Here is a 14,766-nt window from a genome sequence, read left to right as displayed (position 1 = left end):
TAATTAGGATCATAGTGTGTGGTTACCCTAATTAGGATCATAGTGTGTGGTTACCCTAATTAGGATCATAGTGTGTGGTTACCCTTAGGATCATAGTGTGTGGTTACCCTTAGGATCATAGTGTGTGGTTACCCTTAGGATAATAATGTGTGATTATCATCAATATTGGCTCTTATGTAGTTATTGTTTTTACAAAACCCACACACCCCCTTCTTCACCTTACAAATGAAAATGAGTAAACGTCAGTTAACTTGACATATACTTCCAAGAGTAGCTTTAGATGCTCTCATTGTCTTAGAAATACTGATATGAGATAATATTCTGTCATAGACCATGACCTTGAGAAGAATAAAGTAAAAGAGCTTAAAGGTTAATACTGATATTAGATAATACTAAAGGATGAAGTCAACAATGGTCAATAGTTGAAGAATAATGTTTAATGGGCTGATATAAAACTTATGCAAGGAATCAGTCAGTTGGTTTTCTGGTTAGATAATTGTAATAGACCATGCCCTTAAAAAAAAAACAGTCAAGTCAATAAAATTGAATAAGATGGCATATGTGCTTGTGCAAGACATATTTTCCTTCACAACTTGATGGTCTGTGAAGGTAACAAATCTTTAATATAAGCAGGAGCCAACTGTAAGCGATTGTTATTCCTGAAGCAACTAATTTAAATTAAATTAGCTGAATTAAGTCAGAAACTAAAAGCCACGCTCACTGTGTAACACCACTACTACCAGAATAGAATTTATCAAGAAAAATGTCTCTGAGCACAAAAAAAAAAGGGAAACTGTGTGTTAAAACATTTGCCACTTTTGGAAACACCTGGGTTTGCTGCACTCATGCTTTGCTGCTATATGTGATTTTGTATTCGCTCAGATATCAACGAATGTGAGGGCGCTAATTGCTGCGAGGATGGGCATAAGTGTTTGAACATGATTGGTTCATACAGGTGCACATGTAACAGTGGGTTCATACAGACCCCTGACGGCTGTGGCTGTAAGGGTAAGTAACAGTCTGCTGCAAGACGGCTCATCTTGTACCAGCAAAACCTTGTTTTATTATTAACTGTTAGGCTGTGGAAGCAGTCCTACAAAGGCATCTTCAGAGTGCTGAATAATTGGAGACTGTAATACCCGCAATGAACCAGAATGCTCAATTAGCATCTAGCCTCAAACTTTAACAGTGTGGGCAAAGTTTATAGTTGCAGTGTAAAAAATATGTAAGTATGCGGAGTACTACAATATTGAATACTTGGGAGAGAGGAATTAAGGTATAACTGGATATTATTGATACATATTATGTGAGTCAGGAATGTGCAATGGGTAGCATATATGTACTGTTGAGAAGGGGAGTGTTGGCACAGCTATAGTCACAATATAGACAAGTAGTAGGTATTTCACTGCTGAGCACCCTCTGTGGAAGAGCAGGTAACTGCAGATAATTATATCATAAATGGTCATAAAATATCTGAATTGTATTTTATTCTCTGTGTATTTCAGATATTGATGAATGCGCTGCCGATGACTATGGTCAATGCGCTCAGTATTGTCTCAATACGGTTGGAGGACATACATGTTACTGTGAAAAAGGCTTCATAAATCTTAATAATGGAAGAGTTTGTCAACAGGCACCTACAATCCAGTTTGAAGCATCGCCCGCACCACCTTTTAATTTCCCTAACAACAATGACCAACGGGCTGCACTCAGTGAAGGAAATTCTAGTTTGAGTAAGTTCCAAACATCATTTAGTATTTTTGTGTTTTTCACATATGTGTGCCCAATTCTTGTAGTATCCTACTCAAGTCCATTTGTTCGAGAACATTATGTGTGCCCCATTCTTGTAGTAGCCTACTCAAGTCCATTTGTTGGAGAACATTATGTGTGCCCCATTCTTGTAGTAGCCTACTCAAGTCATTTGTTTGAGGACATATGTGTGCCCCAGTCTTGTTAGCCTACTCAAGTCCATTTGTTCGAGGACATACATGTGTGCTCCATTCTTGTAGTAGCCTACTCAAGTCCAAATTTGTTCGAGGACATATGTGTGCCCCATTCTTGTAGTAGCCTACTCAAGTCCATTTGTTCGAGGACATATGTGTGCCCCAGTCTTGTTAGCCTACTCAGGTCCATTTGTTCGAGGACATATGTGTGCCCCATTCTTGTAGTAGCAGGTCAAGTCCATTTGTTCGAGGACATATGTGTGCCCCAGTCTTGTAGTAGCCTACTCAAGTCCATTTGTTCGAGGACATTTGTGTGCCCCATTCTTGTAGTAGCCTACTCAAGTCCAAATTTGTTCAAGGACATATGTGTGCCCCATTCTTGTAGTAGCCTACTCAAGTCCAAATTTGTTCAAGGACATATGTGTGCCCCAGTCTTGTAGTAGCCTACTCAAGTCCATTGTTCGAGGACATGTGTGCCCCATTCTTGTAGTAGCCTACTCAAGTCCATTTGTTTGAGGACATATGTGTTCCCCATTCTTGTAGTAGCAGGTCAAGTCCATTTGTTCGAGGACATATGTGTGCCCCAGTCTTGTAGTAGCCTACTCAAGTTCATTTGTTCGAGGACATATGTGTGCCCCATTCTTGTAGTAGCCTACTCAAGTTCATTTGTTCGAGGACATATGTGTGCCCCAGTCTTGTAGTAGCCTACTCAATTCCACTTGTTCGAGGACATATGTGTGCCCCAGTCTTGTAGTAGCCTACTCAAGTCCATTGTTCGAGGACATATGTGTGCCCCAGACTTGTAGTACTTAAGTCTATATGTTCAAGGACTTAATTGGACCTTGCTATGCAGAACCAGGACTCAGATTTGAATGTGAAGGACTTGTATCAAAATTAATATTCCAGTGATTTGTTTTAACCTTTTGTATCATTTATTTGCCCTGAATTGAAGATAATCTGCCCTTTGATATGCCGGTGTTGATTGACTACAACACTGGTGTGTATTACATGCATTGTTAAGTGGAATGATTTCAATGAGTCATTGTATACCAGGTGAACTGTGATAAGTTACATGGCAGAATGTGGTAAGTAGTCATAGAAATATAAGCAGCTGTTTTCAGAATGACATTTGACACTGTTAATTGCCATCCTGAATAGTTTTACACAGTTTGTGCCTATCAAAGAGCCGAACTATGTGTGAAGAAATTACAGGTATCTTAATAATTCTGGGCAAAGAAATACAAAAATACAATACAAATTGATGAACTACAAGGTTGTAAGACATACCTATGAAAAGTCCAAAATTCAGTTGGTGTTAATAAGTGTAACATTTATTAAAAGTTTTGGATTATGTTGAGATGTTTCTTTTTTCTTCTTTGAAGTCTGTGGCGAGGGCACTTTCGGGCCACGGTGCCAGTATGACTGTGACAGTTGCATGAGAGGAGGCATCTGTAATGATGAAAATAATGGCTGCATTTGCCCATCTGGTTGGACTGGACTTCTCTGTAATGAAAGTGAGTATGCCCTGCGGCAGGGAACATTTGCACAGCTTCAGTGGCACTAGGAGAAACATTGTGAAACAATTCCCTGCATAATCAGAAATTTAAAAGCATTATTAAATGGTAACCAGTAGAGCCCCAATTATCCAAACCCTGTTCATCCGAACCCCGGATTTTCCGAACCGGCCATCCTTTCATTAATAAAAAGTCTGGAGGCCTAGTGTTATTTATTCCAAGTACCGTACAGCACTCATATTATGTGTGAAGTCAATTAGTTAACTTACCCTAACGATCAGCTTTCAAATTCTTTTGACAAAGCATGAATATTTTCAGTTCATTTCTTCCATTGTCTTATATATCGAATAGATTATCACCTTCTAGTCTCCTACATAAACGTCTGATTGTTGTTTGTATCAAGATTGTTACCCCTTAACAAAAGAGTTGTTATTTTCTGGTCACACATTCACAACAATAAACGTCCTTTTGACTAGCTCTTGTGTGGCTAGTATGCAGGCTGTGGCCTAATGATCACATGATTTCCAGATATGTGCCACTGACACATTTCTACTCCCCAGGAAGATTTATACAACCAGTTGAAATTCAGGCTGTGGCAAAAGCCTTTCATGATTGTGAGATGGCTTTCTACCGGATGATAGCATATTACTATCTTCACACTTCAGTACAATGCTGGGATTATTAATGTCTCAGTGTTTGCATCATTTTGAGATATAAAAAAATCAAATAATCTATTCATAAACATGGAGAATAATGAATACAATCATTTAGAAGGCATGATATCACATTACAAATTTAACTCACTTGCTCTACATTTAAGTCAGATGGTTATGTGGAAGTTCGAGCAATTGTATGGCAAGGAATCGCAAAGCCGACTGGCCGTCTGGTTTTCTGATCTGGAGGTGATTTGGACAGAGAGAACCTTGTGTGGGATGTATGAGACAGTGCTATACACACCATTGGTGCACTTGTTTGGAATTGATTCAAGCAAGTTTATGTTTGTATTGTTCTTTGCTAGCCTGTCCAGCAAGATTCTATGGCATTGACTGTGAGCAGGAATGTCCATGTCAGAATGGTGGTACATGTGACCCAGAGACAGGTGATTGCACCTGCCCCCCTGGGGTATCAGGTGACTTCTGTGAAGATGGTAAGTACCACTAATCCTACTCTAACAGTCTCTTTGATAGTTGTAGCATGGTGAGGTGAATATTGGCACACTTAAGACATTCTTACAATTAGTGACAAGTTTTACTCATCTGTCAAATTAATTAACTGATTGTCGTATATATCGAAGGCCTACGATGTGTTAGAAGTTTGGGCAGTTTCTGTGGATGTATCTTCATCAATACTGGTTATGTTGAGGTATGGTTGAGTCTTTACGTTATATTGTTCTGTGTTAGTGATCTACAAATTATGATAAATACAACAGGAATGGTATATAAAGAATACTTTCCTTTTATGAAAGAAATGAATGAAAAATTAATAATTGTGAGAATTCTGTCAATTTCTTCAACATGGTAGCCTAACACAACACTTAGTCAATGGGGAAATCTAGCCTAAACATCTGCTTATTCGATTAGAGAAACAAATAACAGTTAAGATGGTATACGTTATCTAACACTGAGTCACTGACTATATTAGTGATATAAATTGGGACATAGTTTTGCAAAAACACACTGAGATTTGTTAGAACACTTCAAGCAGGGTTTACCTTGTTGCTATGATGAAATCAACAAAGTTTTTAAAAGTATGTCATAATTTGTTCTGCCCCATATCACATTCCAAAAGTTATACTTATGTATGGCTTTTGATGAGTTTTGGTACAAAACTGAAACACTACAGTAACTTCTTAAAGCATTTATCTCTGTACAATAGTCTTGTACAATTTACACCAGTAACAATGCACTCCTGGTGGAACTTTTAATGGGTGGTGCATGAAATGAAGTCCACTGTGTCAGTTGTTCAGTACAAAAATGTTCTTCATTTAAGTCTGATAATTACTGATATTTACAAAAGCAGAAAGTACTTTTTAATAGCTGCTTTGATGTTTAATATTGTACCATCTATCAACTGAGTGTGAAAGATAAGAGCAGCTACTGTGTGTTTGGTCTGCCCCGACTGTTTGTCATTATAAACAAAGCTATTGCTGTGTTAAGACCCGGCATCCACTAAACATTGGATATCTTTTTTGTACCCCCTCCCCTTCCCTCCTCCCCCTGACAGTTATTAAGACCGTATGTTTCTTAAAGTGTTTATCATAAGAAATATTTTTTTTTACTCTGAACATATTTCACGCAATTGCATGAGGCCTAGGTGTAAATCAGAGTGTCTTTTATGAAAATAATTTCATTGAACCTAAGTTTTATCAAATTCAAAGGATGCGATTACACAGAGTGACACAAGAGATTAGGGAACGATCGATATCCATAGAGTCTCTTGACGAATGAAATTCAGCGGTAAGTGTTTTAAGTTTGGCATCATCTCAGTTTGACTTCTTTATAATTTAAGGTTGCCCTCCTGGTCACTTTGGTCGAAGCTGTAAAAAATCTTGCCAGTGTCCAACAGGCATTCCTTGTACCAAGAGGTTTGGAATCTGCCTATGTCAGCCAGGATACTTTGGAGGACAGTGTGAACAACGTAAGTTACTCTTTTCTCTTCAACTATTTTGCTAAGCATTCACGTCCGTGGTCAATATTGGGCAGTAAATACCTTTGACGAGATATTACTTTAACTGGTACTTTATTCCCCCCCCCCCCCCCGCAAAAAGAGGAAATTTTGAAATATTGATTGAGTGGTTTGTATATATTACATACACATTTATGTATATATCACATATTAAAAACATATCTGCACATATGCCAGGACACTAGGAAAAACATCACATTTTTCATCGAGTGTAACAACGATTAAAATAAGGAAATGTGGAATAAGAATGCTTTGCAAATGACAAATGTTTGGGACACAAGTTCCGGCAAACTGAATAAAACGGAAGACAAGTCGTTGTAGCTAAAGAGTTGGTAGCGCATAACTTTGTTAATAAGATTGAGGAGTATCATCATCAGCTGTTTCCAAATCTACAATAAGCTCGCTCAAAATGATGCAAAGGTTACTAGTCAACTTAATAAAGAAATGGTTTCAATAATGAAAGAAGATCGGAAGAAAGAATCTCTCTGATTGGATATTTCTCTTCCTCCCTTCCAGCATGTCCCAGGTTTTTCTATGGTGCAGGCTGCAGGCAGAACTGTGACTGTCACGCCACTAATTCCAATGGCTGTGACCCTGTCGACGGTACCTGCTTGTGTAACCCGGGGTTTGAAGGAGATAGGTGTCAAGATGGTGAGTCACGAAAATTATTATCATCTAGAGGTCTGGTATTAATTGCTCATTCAAACTCCTAATATGTTATGTGAGATTATAGAGAGAGAAGTCAAAATGGAGATGCAGATAATGTAAATGAGAAATCATTGGTTCAGCTCTCTCCACTGTTGTCATGGAGACAGGTCATTATCAGGAGATAGGACCCTGAGGGTCACATAGAACACAGATGCATGTAAATGGGAATTACTCATCGGTCCAACTCTCTCCAATGTTGTCAATAAGAGAGAGCTGTGTGCCCATCAATTAACATACATTTCCTTGTTCATGGTGTTCATTCATATTTTGATATCATTGTTCAAAATCTTAAACATTGATATGATCATGCTTGATCACAATATCAGCTGAACAATGGATAGTTTAGACGGTTGTCTTCATTTACAAGCTTATATAATATTTAACTGAATACAGAAGCTCCATGTCATTATAAACTGTGTTTATTTGTTTAGCCTGTTGTTATTTCCCTTCTCCACTACGTGATGGAGACTTGACCTAGATATCAAGCAGATGTTTTCTTGGTTTCTCATCTTAGAATGCCCCCTCGGTCATTACGGTGAAGAGTGCAGACATATTTGCCAGTGTCAGGATGCCAATGCTTGTAACAAAGTAACCGGTGAATGTAGCCTGGAGTGCCCTGCAGGATACACAGGAGAAGCATGTGAAAGACGTAAGTCAAAATCAAACAGTATCATGGAAGCATTTGTTACTAATTGTCCGCATTGTGAGCTAAAAATGATAATATGAATTAAACTCGAAGATAGTCCACTTGACTTGGTATTTCTATCAAGATACACATAGGTTTAAAGAATTTTCACAGAATATGGGATATGTTCTGTTTGAGTTTATTCATCAAGGAGGGACTGTGATCCACCACATCAATTTTGTTTCGTAATATTTATTTTTAGTAGATTTGGTTTATTCTTGTGATTTAGATTAATTAGACTTACAAGTAAATATGTTTGTTTTGTTTGCATGTTCTTTCCCTTATATCGGTAATTCCCTTATTTGAGTTGTATCCCTTATTTTGTCGTTTCCCCTATTTGAGCTGTTTTCCTCATGTGAGCTGTTTAAGAAAGAGGCATAGTGGTGTAACCTCAGTTTTAGGCACCATATTACATTCATTTCATGAGTTTGTTTAGCAGGGCTTTCTATGTCCTTGTTGCAATGCAATTTGCCTTTCATGCCTTCATGCCTTTCATGCCACTATTGTACTGACAAGTCTATTTTCATCTCTATCTACAGCTTGCGGAATGCGAAAGTACGGAGTGAACTGTAAGTTCACTTGTCACTGCGGGGGTCAGGATTGTAACAGTATCTCAGGCGAGTGCTTCTGTGAGGCAGGTACAATGGGACAAGACTGTGCCGAGGGTGAGAACTAAGTCAAATGCTATTCTACCATTAGGAAGTATATTTATGCAGAATGACACTATAACCTCTAATTTCTGCTGGAATATTTGAAAAGTCTACCCTACTTAAGAATAGTGTGTGTGTGTGGTGGGTTGGGGGAGGGAGGGGGGGGTGGTTTTGCTAATTCCTAGCTCATTACAAGTTGCATGAATGAATGAAAGTAATTGTTTTCAGTAAGGAAGCAAATATGTCAACACTGCCTGGCTGAAAAAGACATCTTGGAAACTAAAATTAGTCTCATAGTTGATTTCCAAAATATGAGATTAATTATAAGTGAATCGCCCCTTTCTGTCTAAATACACAACAACACAACACATATTACTTTGTCATTGTACTTGTATTGTATGTCTGTAAGTTTTTCTAGCTTGAGTTTGCTTAATACCCATCACAGAGCTATATCAAATTAGATGACTTATATGGATGTATTGAAGTCTGTGTCTGGTTTGGAGAATCTTTCAGTAATTGCACTCACCGTTTACGATGCCGATTAATCGTGGCATAAAATGGCCGTTAATCACCGTCGTTCCCAGCTACTGTCTTTATTAAGACTGCAGCTTTAATACTTTGTAGTCGTTGTTCAATCTTTCTTTGTTTTGTCCTTTTCAGAATGTCCAGTTGATACATGGGGTGTCAACTGTGTCAATAATTGCACATGCGCCGACCACGAGATTTGTGAAAAGTCCAACGGTCAGTGTCTGTGTCCCCGTGGCTTCTTTGGAGACGAATGTTCACAGGGTGAGTCATTTTAATTATAATTCTGAAGGTAACCACAGTGCTAGTTGAAGTTTGTCTTTAATAGCTGGCCCCATTTATGAAGAGGTGGCTAACACATCTCATTTGCTCTATCCTCTCGTCTTTCAGCCTGCGCTCACGGCAGATGGGGGAGTAACTGTCGCCATACTTGTATCTGTCAGAACGGTGGTATTTGTGACCCTGAGAATGGTGACTGTGCTTGTGCACCAGGATGGAGAGGGCTCAGATGTACAACTGGTAACTATTTATTTATTTATTTTCTATTTTTGTTTTGATAGTCTTATTGTTGCTAATTTTCGGCTGTAATAGTTTAGTATTTTAGTTTTATTGTATGCTGTCATATTTTATTGCTTTCGTCTTTAATTTCTGTAGTTTGTTGTTTTTAATAATTATTGTCAAGTTATTTATTTCTGTAATTCTTAGGATGGAATATTTTTAGACTGTAATAGTTTTAAGCTGTAATATTTTTAAGTTGTATTATTTTATGCGATTCTGTGAAGTGCTTTGATATCATTCTTTTGATGTAAAGCGCTATATAAGAAAAAATTATCATTATTTTTATAATTTCTCTAACTTTACTTTTACTGGCATCTATAATGGCAATTACGTATCATCGAGCTGGGTCGATATTTTGAAATAAAGCCGCAGGTTTTTTCCAACTGCAGAACTTAGCTCAGGTGTTTGTCAACTGCATATCAATAACTAGTTAGGAATGCAGAATTTGCAAACAAGAGTTGAAATGCATAGCACTACAGAGCCGAGTGGTATCAGAGCTCCATATAGGAAAGATTGTTTTAACTGATTGTTAAAACTTTAAATTTTTAACCCAAATAGGTGATCATTCAAAGAGTAACAATTAAAATTAATAACAAAAGGACAGTCAGGTGTCCTGCCCCATTGTTTTAAACATTTTAATTTTTCCTTAATTACCTCAGAATGTGCTGTGGGTACTTACGGTCAAGATTGTGGTCTTCAATGTGACTGTGAAAACAGCGCAGGCTGTGATTCAGAAACAGGGGAGTGTATCTGTGCTGATGGATGGAGTGGACCGAGATGTGAAAGCAGTAAGTTGTAACCTCTGTTGCTATGGCTGTACTGTATTCTGCTGCAGTAATTTAATTATTATAAGATCACCATGTATGTAAATGTATGGCATAGTTCTGTAATTATACAAAGAACAAGAATGCTCATTCAAAATTAATGTTTATCTCGATAATTGATTTATCATAATTTTGGTTCAGATATGCTAACAGCATCGAGACTCTACATAGTTGTGATAGTGCGTGCGTGTACAAGTGTTTGTATACCAGATGTGTGTACTGTGTGTATACCTTATGTACATGTGCTATGCCTAGCTTGTGAACATGATATATAGGAAATATGCATTGTATTCATGTCGTCATGTATAAGGGTAGTCAGATAGCCAATGGGCTGAAGATGTGCCCTATTGCTTTTACATGTGATGTCATGCATATTAATGAGTGGGTGGGGCATAATGTAAACATATGAGTTAAACATGTTTGACAACTTATCCTTTGTTTCCTATCATATTTGGCATGTTTCTTGTTAGTTAGTTGTTAGTTGCATCTTGAGAAGCATCGGAACTATCAAACGTTTTGGTTTTTCTGGTTATAGTTTACTACTTTAGGTCTCCCACTGTGATATAAATTACCTTGTATGATGGTTAACATTGTGATGATTATCTGGAGCAGTTGACGAGAGAATAGCAACTCAGTCACCTCAAGAAACCTTTCATCCTCCTTCGATGCAGCTTAAAGCTATATTTATTAAGAAATAATAATATGAAGAGTCCAGACAAAACTTCATTTCTTGCCGGTACTTTCTTCATCAACAGAATGTCCTCGTGGATTGTACGGTCGTAACTGTGAGAATGTCTGTATGTGCAGAAACAATGCTACATGTGATCATATCAGTGGTGCATGCACCTGTGCTCCTGGCTGGACCGGAACTATCTGTAACAAAGGTAGGATATCATTTTGTTAGGTTAAAGACGTTAAAATTGAAGAGTTGTAACCGATGAACAATAAACGGTTGCAATTCGTTGTAGTCGTACATTGGATACAACTTCTATTCAACAGTTTATCTGGTCTTGATTGTGCTGGTGATAAAGGAATTGATACACTAGTGACTCTCAACCATGCCTTTGAATTAACTTGTCATGTAATAGCTGTCACATGTCATGTTAGCTGTCACATCTTATGCAATAGTCATACATGGATATCTCCTCAATGTTCTTTAAAGCAGGGTTTTCCTAACTTTCTCCCCCCACGGACCCCCTGTGGATGTCAGAGTTGTCCACGAACCCCCAACTTTTCGAGACACGATCTGAGTCATTGTTGTACTATAATACGCAAAACAGTGCTTCGTAAAAGATCAAGTACATAGTGTTATATTGTAGTGAAAACAATAAACAAGAGATGAACAAATATTAATTTGGAAACTTCAAGATCAGATCAGCTTTTTCTTCACGATATACGGTCATGCGTACACCAACTTCACCAAAGTCATGCGGCCTGTGTCTGTTTCATAATTCAGTTATTTATCACATGCACATTACTGTACTACTATGGCAACATATGCGTTTGTCGATAAGTACGACTTGTGAACATTACTAAAGTATATGATATATCAGATTTGAGTTATAACATAAGTACTCTAGTTTTGACTTTCAGAAATGTCTCACGAACCCCCTGGATGGACTCACGCACCCCCTGGGGGTTCATGCACCCAAGTTAGGGAACCCCTGCTTAAAGTGTTGTTGCTGACTGTTCATATTTCTTTACAGCTTGTCCAGATGGTTTCTTTGGATACGAATGTCAGCACAGATGTGATTGTGGGAACGGTCAGCAGTGTAGCCCTACTAATGGAGCATGTGCCTGTCGTCCTGGCTTCACTGGATTCAGCTGTCAACAAGGTCAGTTGTGCAGGGTCAAAGTGTTGCAATTTCTAAGACCATTCTGATAGATGACCGTGGTAACATAAAAGTTTCATCCTACTTTGTGCATCGAACTGTGAGCACTCTTGTGTGTCTAAATATTTCCTCAAAATTACCTTTAGTCATTTTGTAAATTATTGGATGAGCCACGGCTGAGTCGTGATAGTTTGTTTTAATCAGTTTGAGGTAAATGGGATATATATTTATTTATTTATTGTAATCAGCTGGAGGTAAATGTATATATATTTATGCATTTATTGTAATCACCTTGAGGTTAATGGGATAAATGTATTCATTGTAATCAGCTTGAGGTACATGGGATAAATATTAATGTATTTATAGTAAGTGTTAGATGATGTTGGGTGAATGAGATATGTATTTATGTGTTTATTATAAGTGTTAGATGGTGCAGGTACCTTCTAGAAGAAGAAGCACGTTACTTTCTGGTTCAGTCCAGGCAAATGGTAAAAAGGTTTCAACTCAGTTTCATCTAATTTGTATCCTGTAATTGCAGTTGCTAGTAGAGTAGAAAAATATCCATAAATCGTCTCGAGAAGGTAAACGAAACACATTCCATTGTTTTTGTTATAACTATCAACAGCGTTTACAACATGAAGGGTGTCACATATATGTTCATTTGATGGAGTTTGCTTCCTGATGTATCCATTCTTTTGCATGTCATGGCTTGGTGGTATTGATTCTTTAGTTGCTTCAATAAGTCTCTAGTAAGTTGTTGATCTGTTACATAATAACAGCACTTTAATATATGGTATTTACTTTTTATTATCACAGAATGTCCAGTCGGTACCTGGGGTGAAGACTGTAGAATGAGTTGTGAATGTGCCAACGGTGCAACATGTGACTCTGTTAGCGGTCAGTGTATCTGTGCGTCCGGCTGGACTGGGCGTCGATGCAACCAAGGTGAGAAACCAAATCGGTCAAGGCTTACCTAGTTACATCAGATATACAAACATGTTTTTCTCCTTCAGTGACGTTTATATAACGACAACCACTCGGAGATATATTGGGCCTGCTTCCCTCTAGAAATTTGCAACACTACTTGTGTCTAATTAATGTGTTGTTTGATTTCAGAATTGTATAACCATGCAGCAGTGAATACAGCTTGGATGTGCTTATTAATTACATTGATTTTGTTTATTTATTTATTTTTGTTTTTTTATTTTTATTATCACAAAAAATTACAATGTGAAAGGAAGTCTTCTATAAAGCCTGAATTGGCTTAGCAGAGTAGAAGACTCCCTGGTAAAGAAGAAAAATATAATGCTACATTAACAAGGCATAGGAAATTGTTGAAAAATGGACATGGTTACTTTAAAGGAATAGAGGGAGTAGTAAGATATTTTACTCGGAGGAACGATTTGTAACAATCAAAGAAGGAAATCTTCTAGAAATGTATTGCAAACAGATTGATATTTTAATGAATTTGATGCTATCATTTTGTTCAATTAACTTTGCAGCTTGCTTGCCAGGGTTTTTTGGTGCCGGTTGCACCCAAACATGTAGCTGTCTACTGCATGCAGAGTGTGACCACATCACAGGAGAATGTGATTGCCCCGCTGGCTACTGGGGAAGGACTTGTGAGAAAGGTAAATATAGAAACCAGTCAGCCATACACCCCTATATACAGTCTCACTCTGAGTCTACCTTTCTTCCTGTCAATCGCTAACAGACATTCAATTATTGCTTGTTTAATTTATAAAGCTTGTCCTCCATTGCAAAATTATACTTTGAGAACAAAGTAAAATAAGGATCAAATGTTTACCTGTTAAGTCTCAACTTAGATATAGAGATGGTCCTTTCATTAGCTGTTATTTTATTTGTTATTTATTTTTATTTTCTTATTTACAGAATGCAATGCTGGTTTTTACGGTCCAGGGTGTCAACAGATCTGTGATTGTATGAACGGAGGTGTTTGCGAGAGATTTAACGGAACATGTCAGTGCAGACCTGGCTATAGTGGAGACCGGTGTGAAGACAGTAAGTTTTATGGCTTATAATTCTTGTTTTGGATCAGAAAGTGAAAAGTCTAAAATTCGTTATTGTGATTGGCTGGGTTGGTGTCATGTGACCATTCCTTTTCAATTTGTCGTTGCAATAACAGATTGCGGACATCATCGGCTGCATGCATAATTCTGTGATAATATAAGATATTTTTGAGGGTATAATGTAGAGAAGATTTGCTGTTGCTAAGGTGACAGGTTGATAAGGTAACAGGGTTCAGTGACATTTACAAGAATATTGTAAAAACACAATTTTCCAATTGCTCAGCCATAGAGAGCAGATTGTAACAACAACTGAAGCTTTTACAGGCTGTCATTTCAGGAATGTATTGTGTTATATCTGCCTTTGTGGTGAGTCTTTCATGTCAAGGCACAAAATTCGGGAAAATAATGTCATGAAAGTGACAGCAGAGCACAATCCCTTGATTTTCTGGCACCCTAAAGTGTAGACCTAACCCACCTCAGGGATAGTAGTCTTGTGTAAGTCACTTTTTAAATTGTAACTTAGTTTGCTAGTGCTGGGGTAGTGACAAAACAAACCCATGTTATAGAATGTGTGAAGTTAGAGCCCATGTTCAACGATGTTTGATACTTTCAGCTTGCATGCATGGATTTTAATGTCAATGCTGTCTTAACTTAAGTAATCAGCATATTTAAGTAATCAGCATATTTATAAAATATTTTAATAATTCTCACTATTTGCTTAACCACATGTGAACAAACTTGTTTTCTCTTCATGACAATTTGTTAGCTGTACTGCTCTGCACAGAAAATTACACATAGTACACTTTAAAGAT

General features: G+C 37.6%; 1 protein-coding gene across 4 annotated transcripts in view; it reads left to right on the top strand.

The window, feature by feature from the left end:
* Positions 1–14,766, top strand: part of LOC139975640 (uncharacterized) — a 91,734-nt gene that overhangs the window by 63,443 nt on the left and 13,525 nt on the right. For 3 of the 4 annotated variants that reach the window (XR_011795819.1, XM_071983719.1, XM_071983721.1), the window contains exons 11-26: positions 883–1,008; positions 1,506–1,733; positions 3,326–3,457; positions 4,476–4,604; positions 5,966–6,094; positions 6,659–6,793; positions 7,365–7,499; positions 8,075–8,200; positions 8,846–8,974; positions 9,101–9,229; positions 9,928–10,056; positions 10,848–10,976; positions 11,799–11,927; positions 12,741–12,869; positions 13,427–13,555; positions 13,818–13,946. Coding sequence is in view for 3 of the 4 variants with exons in the window: in XM_071983719.1 (XP_071839820.1) it covers positions 883–1,008; positions 1,506–1,733; positions 3,326–3,457; positions 4,476–4,604; positions 5,966–6,094; positions 6,659–6,793; positions 7,365–7,499; positions 8,075–8,200; positions 8,846–8,974; positions 9,101–9,229; positions 9,928–10,056; positions 10,848–10,976; positions 11,799–11,927; positions 12,741–12,869; positions 13,427–13,555; positions 13,818–13,946 (2,172 nt within the window). In the remaining variant the exon portion in view is untranslated. The remainder of the gene's footprint in view (positions 1–882; positions 1,009–1,505; positions 1,734–3,325; positions 3,458–4,475; positions 4,605–5,965; positions 6,095–6,658; positions 6,794–7,364; positions 7,500–8,074; positions 8,201–8,845; positions 8,975–9,100; positions 9,230–9,927; positions 10,057–10,847; positions 10,977–11,798; positions 11,928–12,740; positions 12,870–13,426; positions 13,556–13,817; positions 13,947–14,766) is intronic. The other variant, XM_071983720.1, reaches the window with a different exon arrangement.

The sequence above is a fragment of the Apostichopus japonicus genome, chromosome 11, assembly GCF_037975245.1.
Source record: "Apostichopus japonicus isolate 1M-3 chromosome 11, ASM3797524v1, whole genome shotgun sequence".
Taxonomy (NCBI): Eukaryota; Metazoa; Echinodermata; class Holothuroidea; order Aspidochirotida; family Stichopodidae; genus Apostichopus; species Apostichopus japonicus.
Note: the sequence above shows the minus strand (reverse complement) of the source record. Positions and strands in the feature narration are given on the sequence as shown.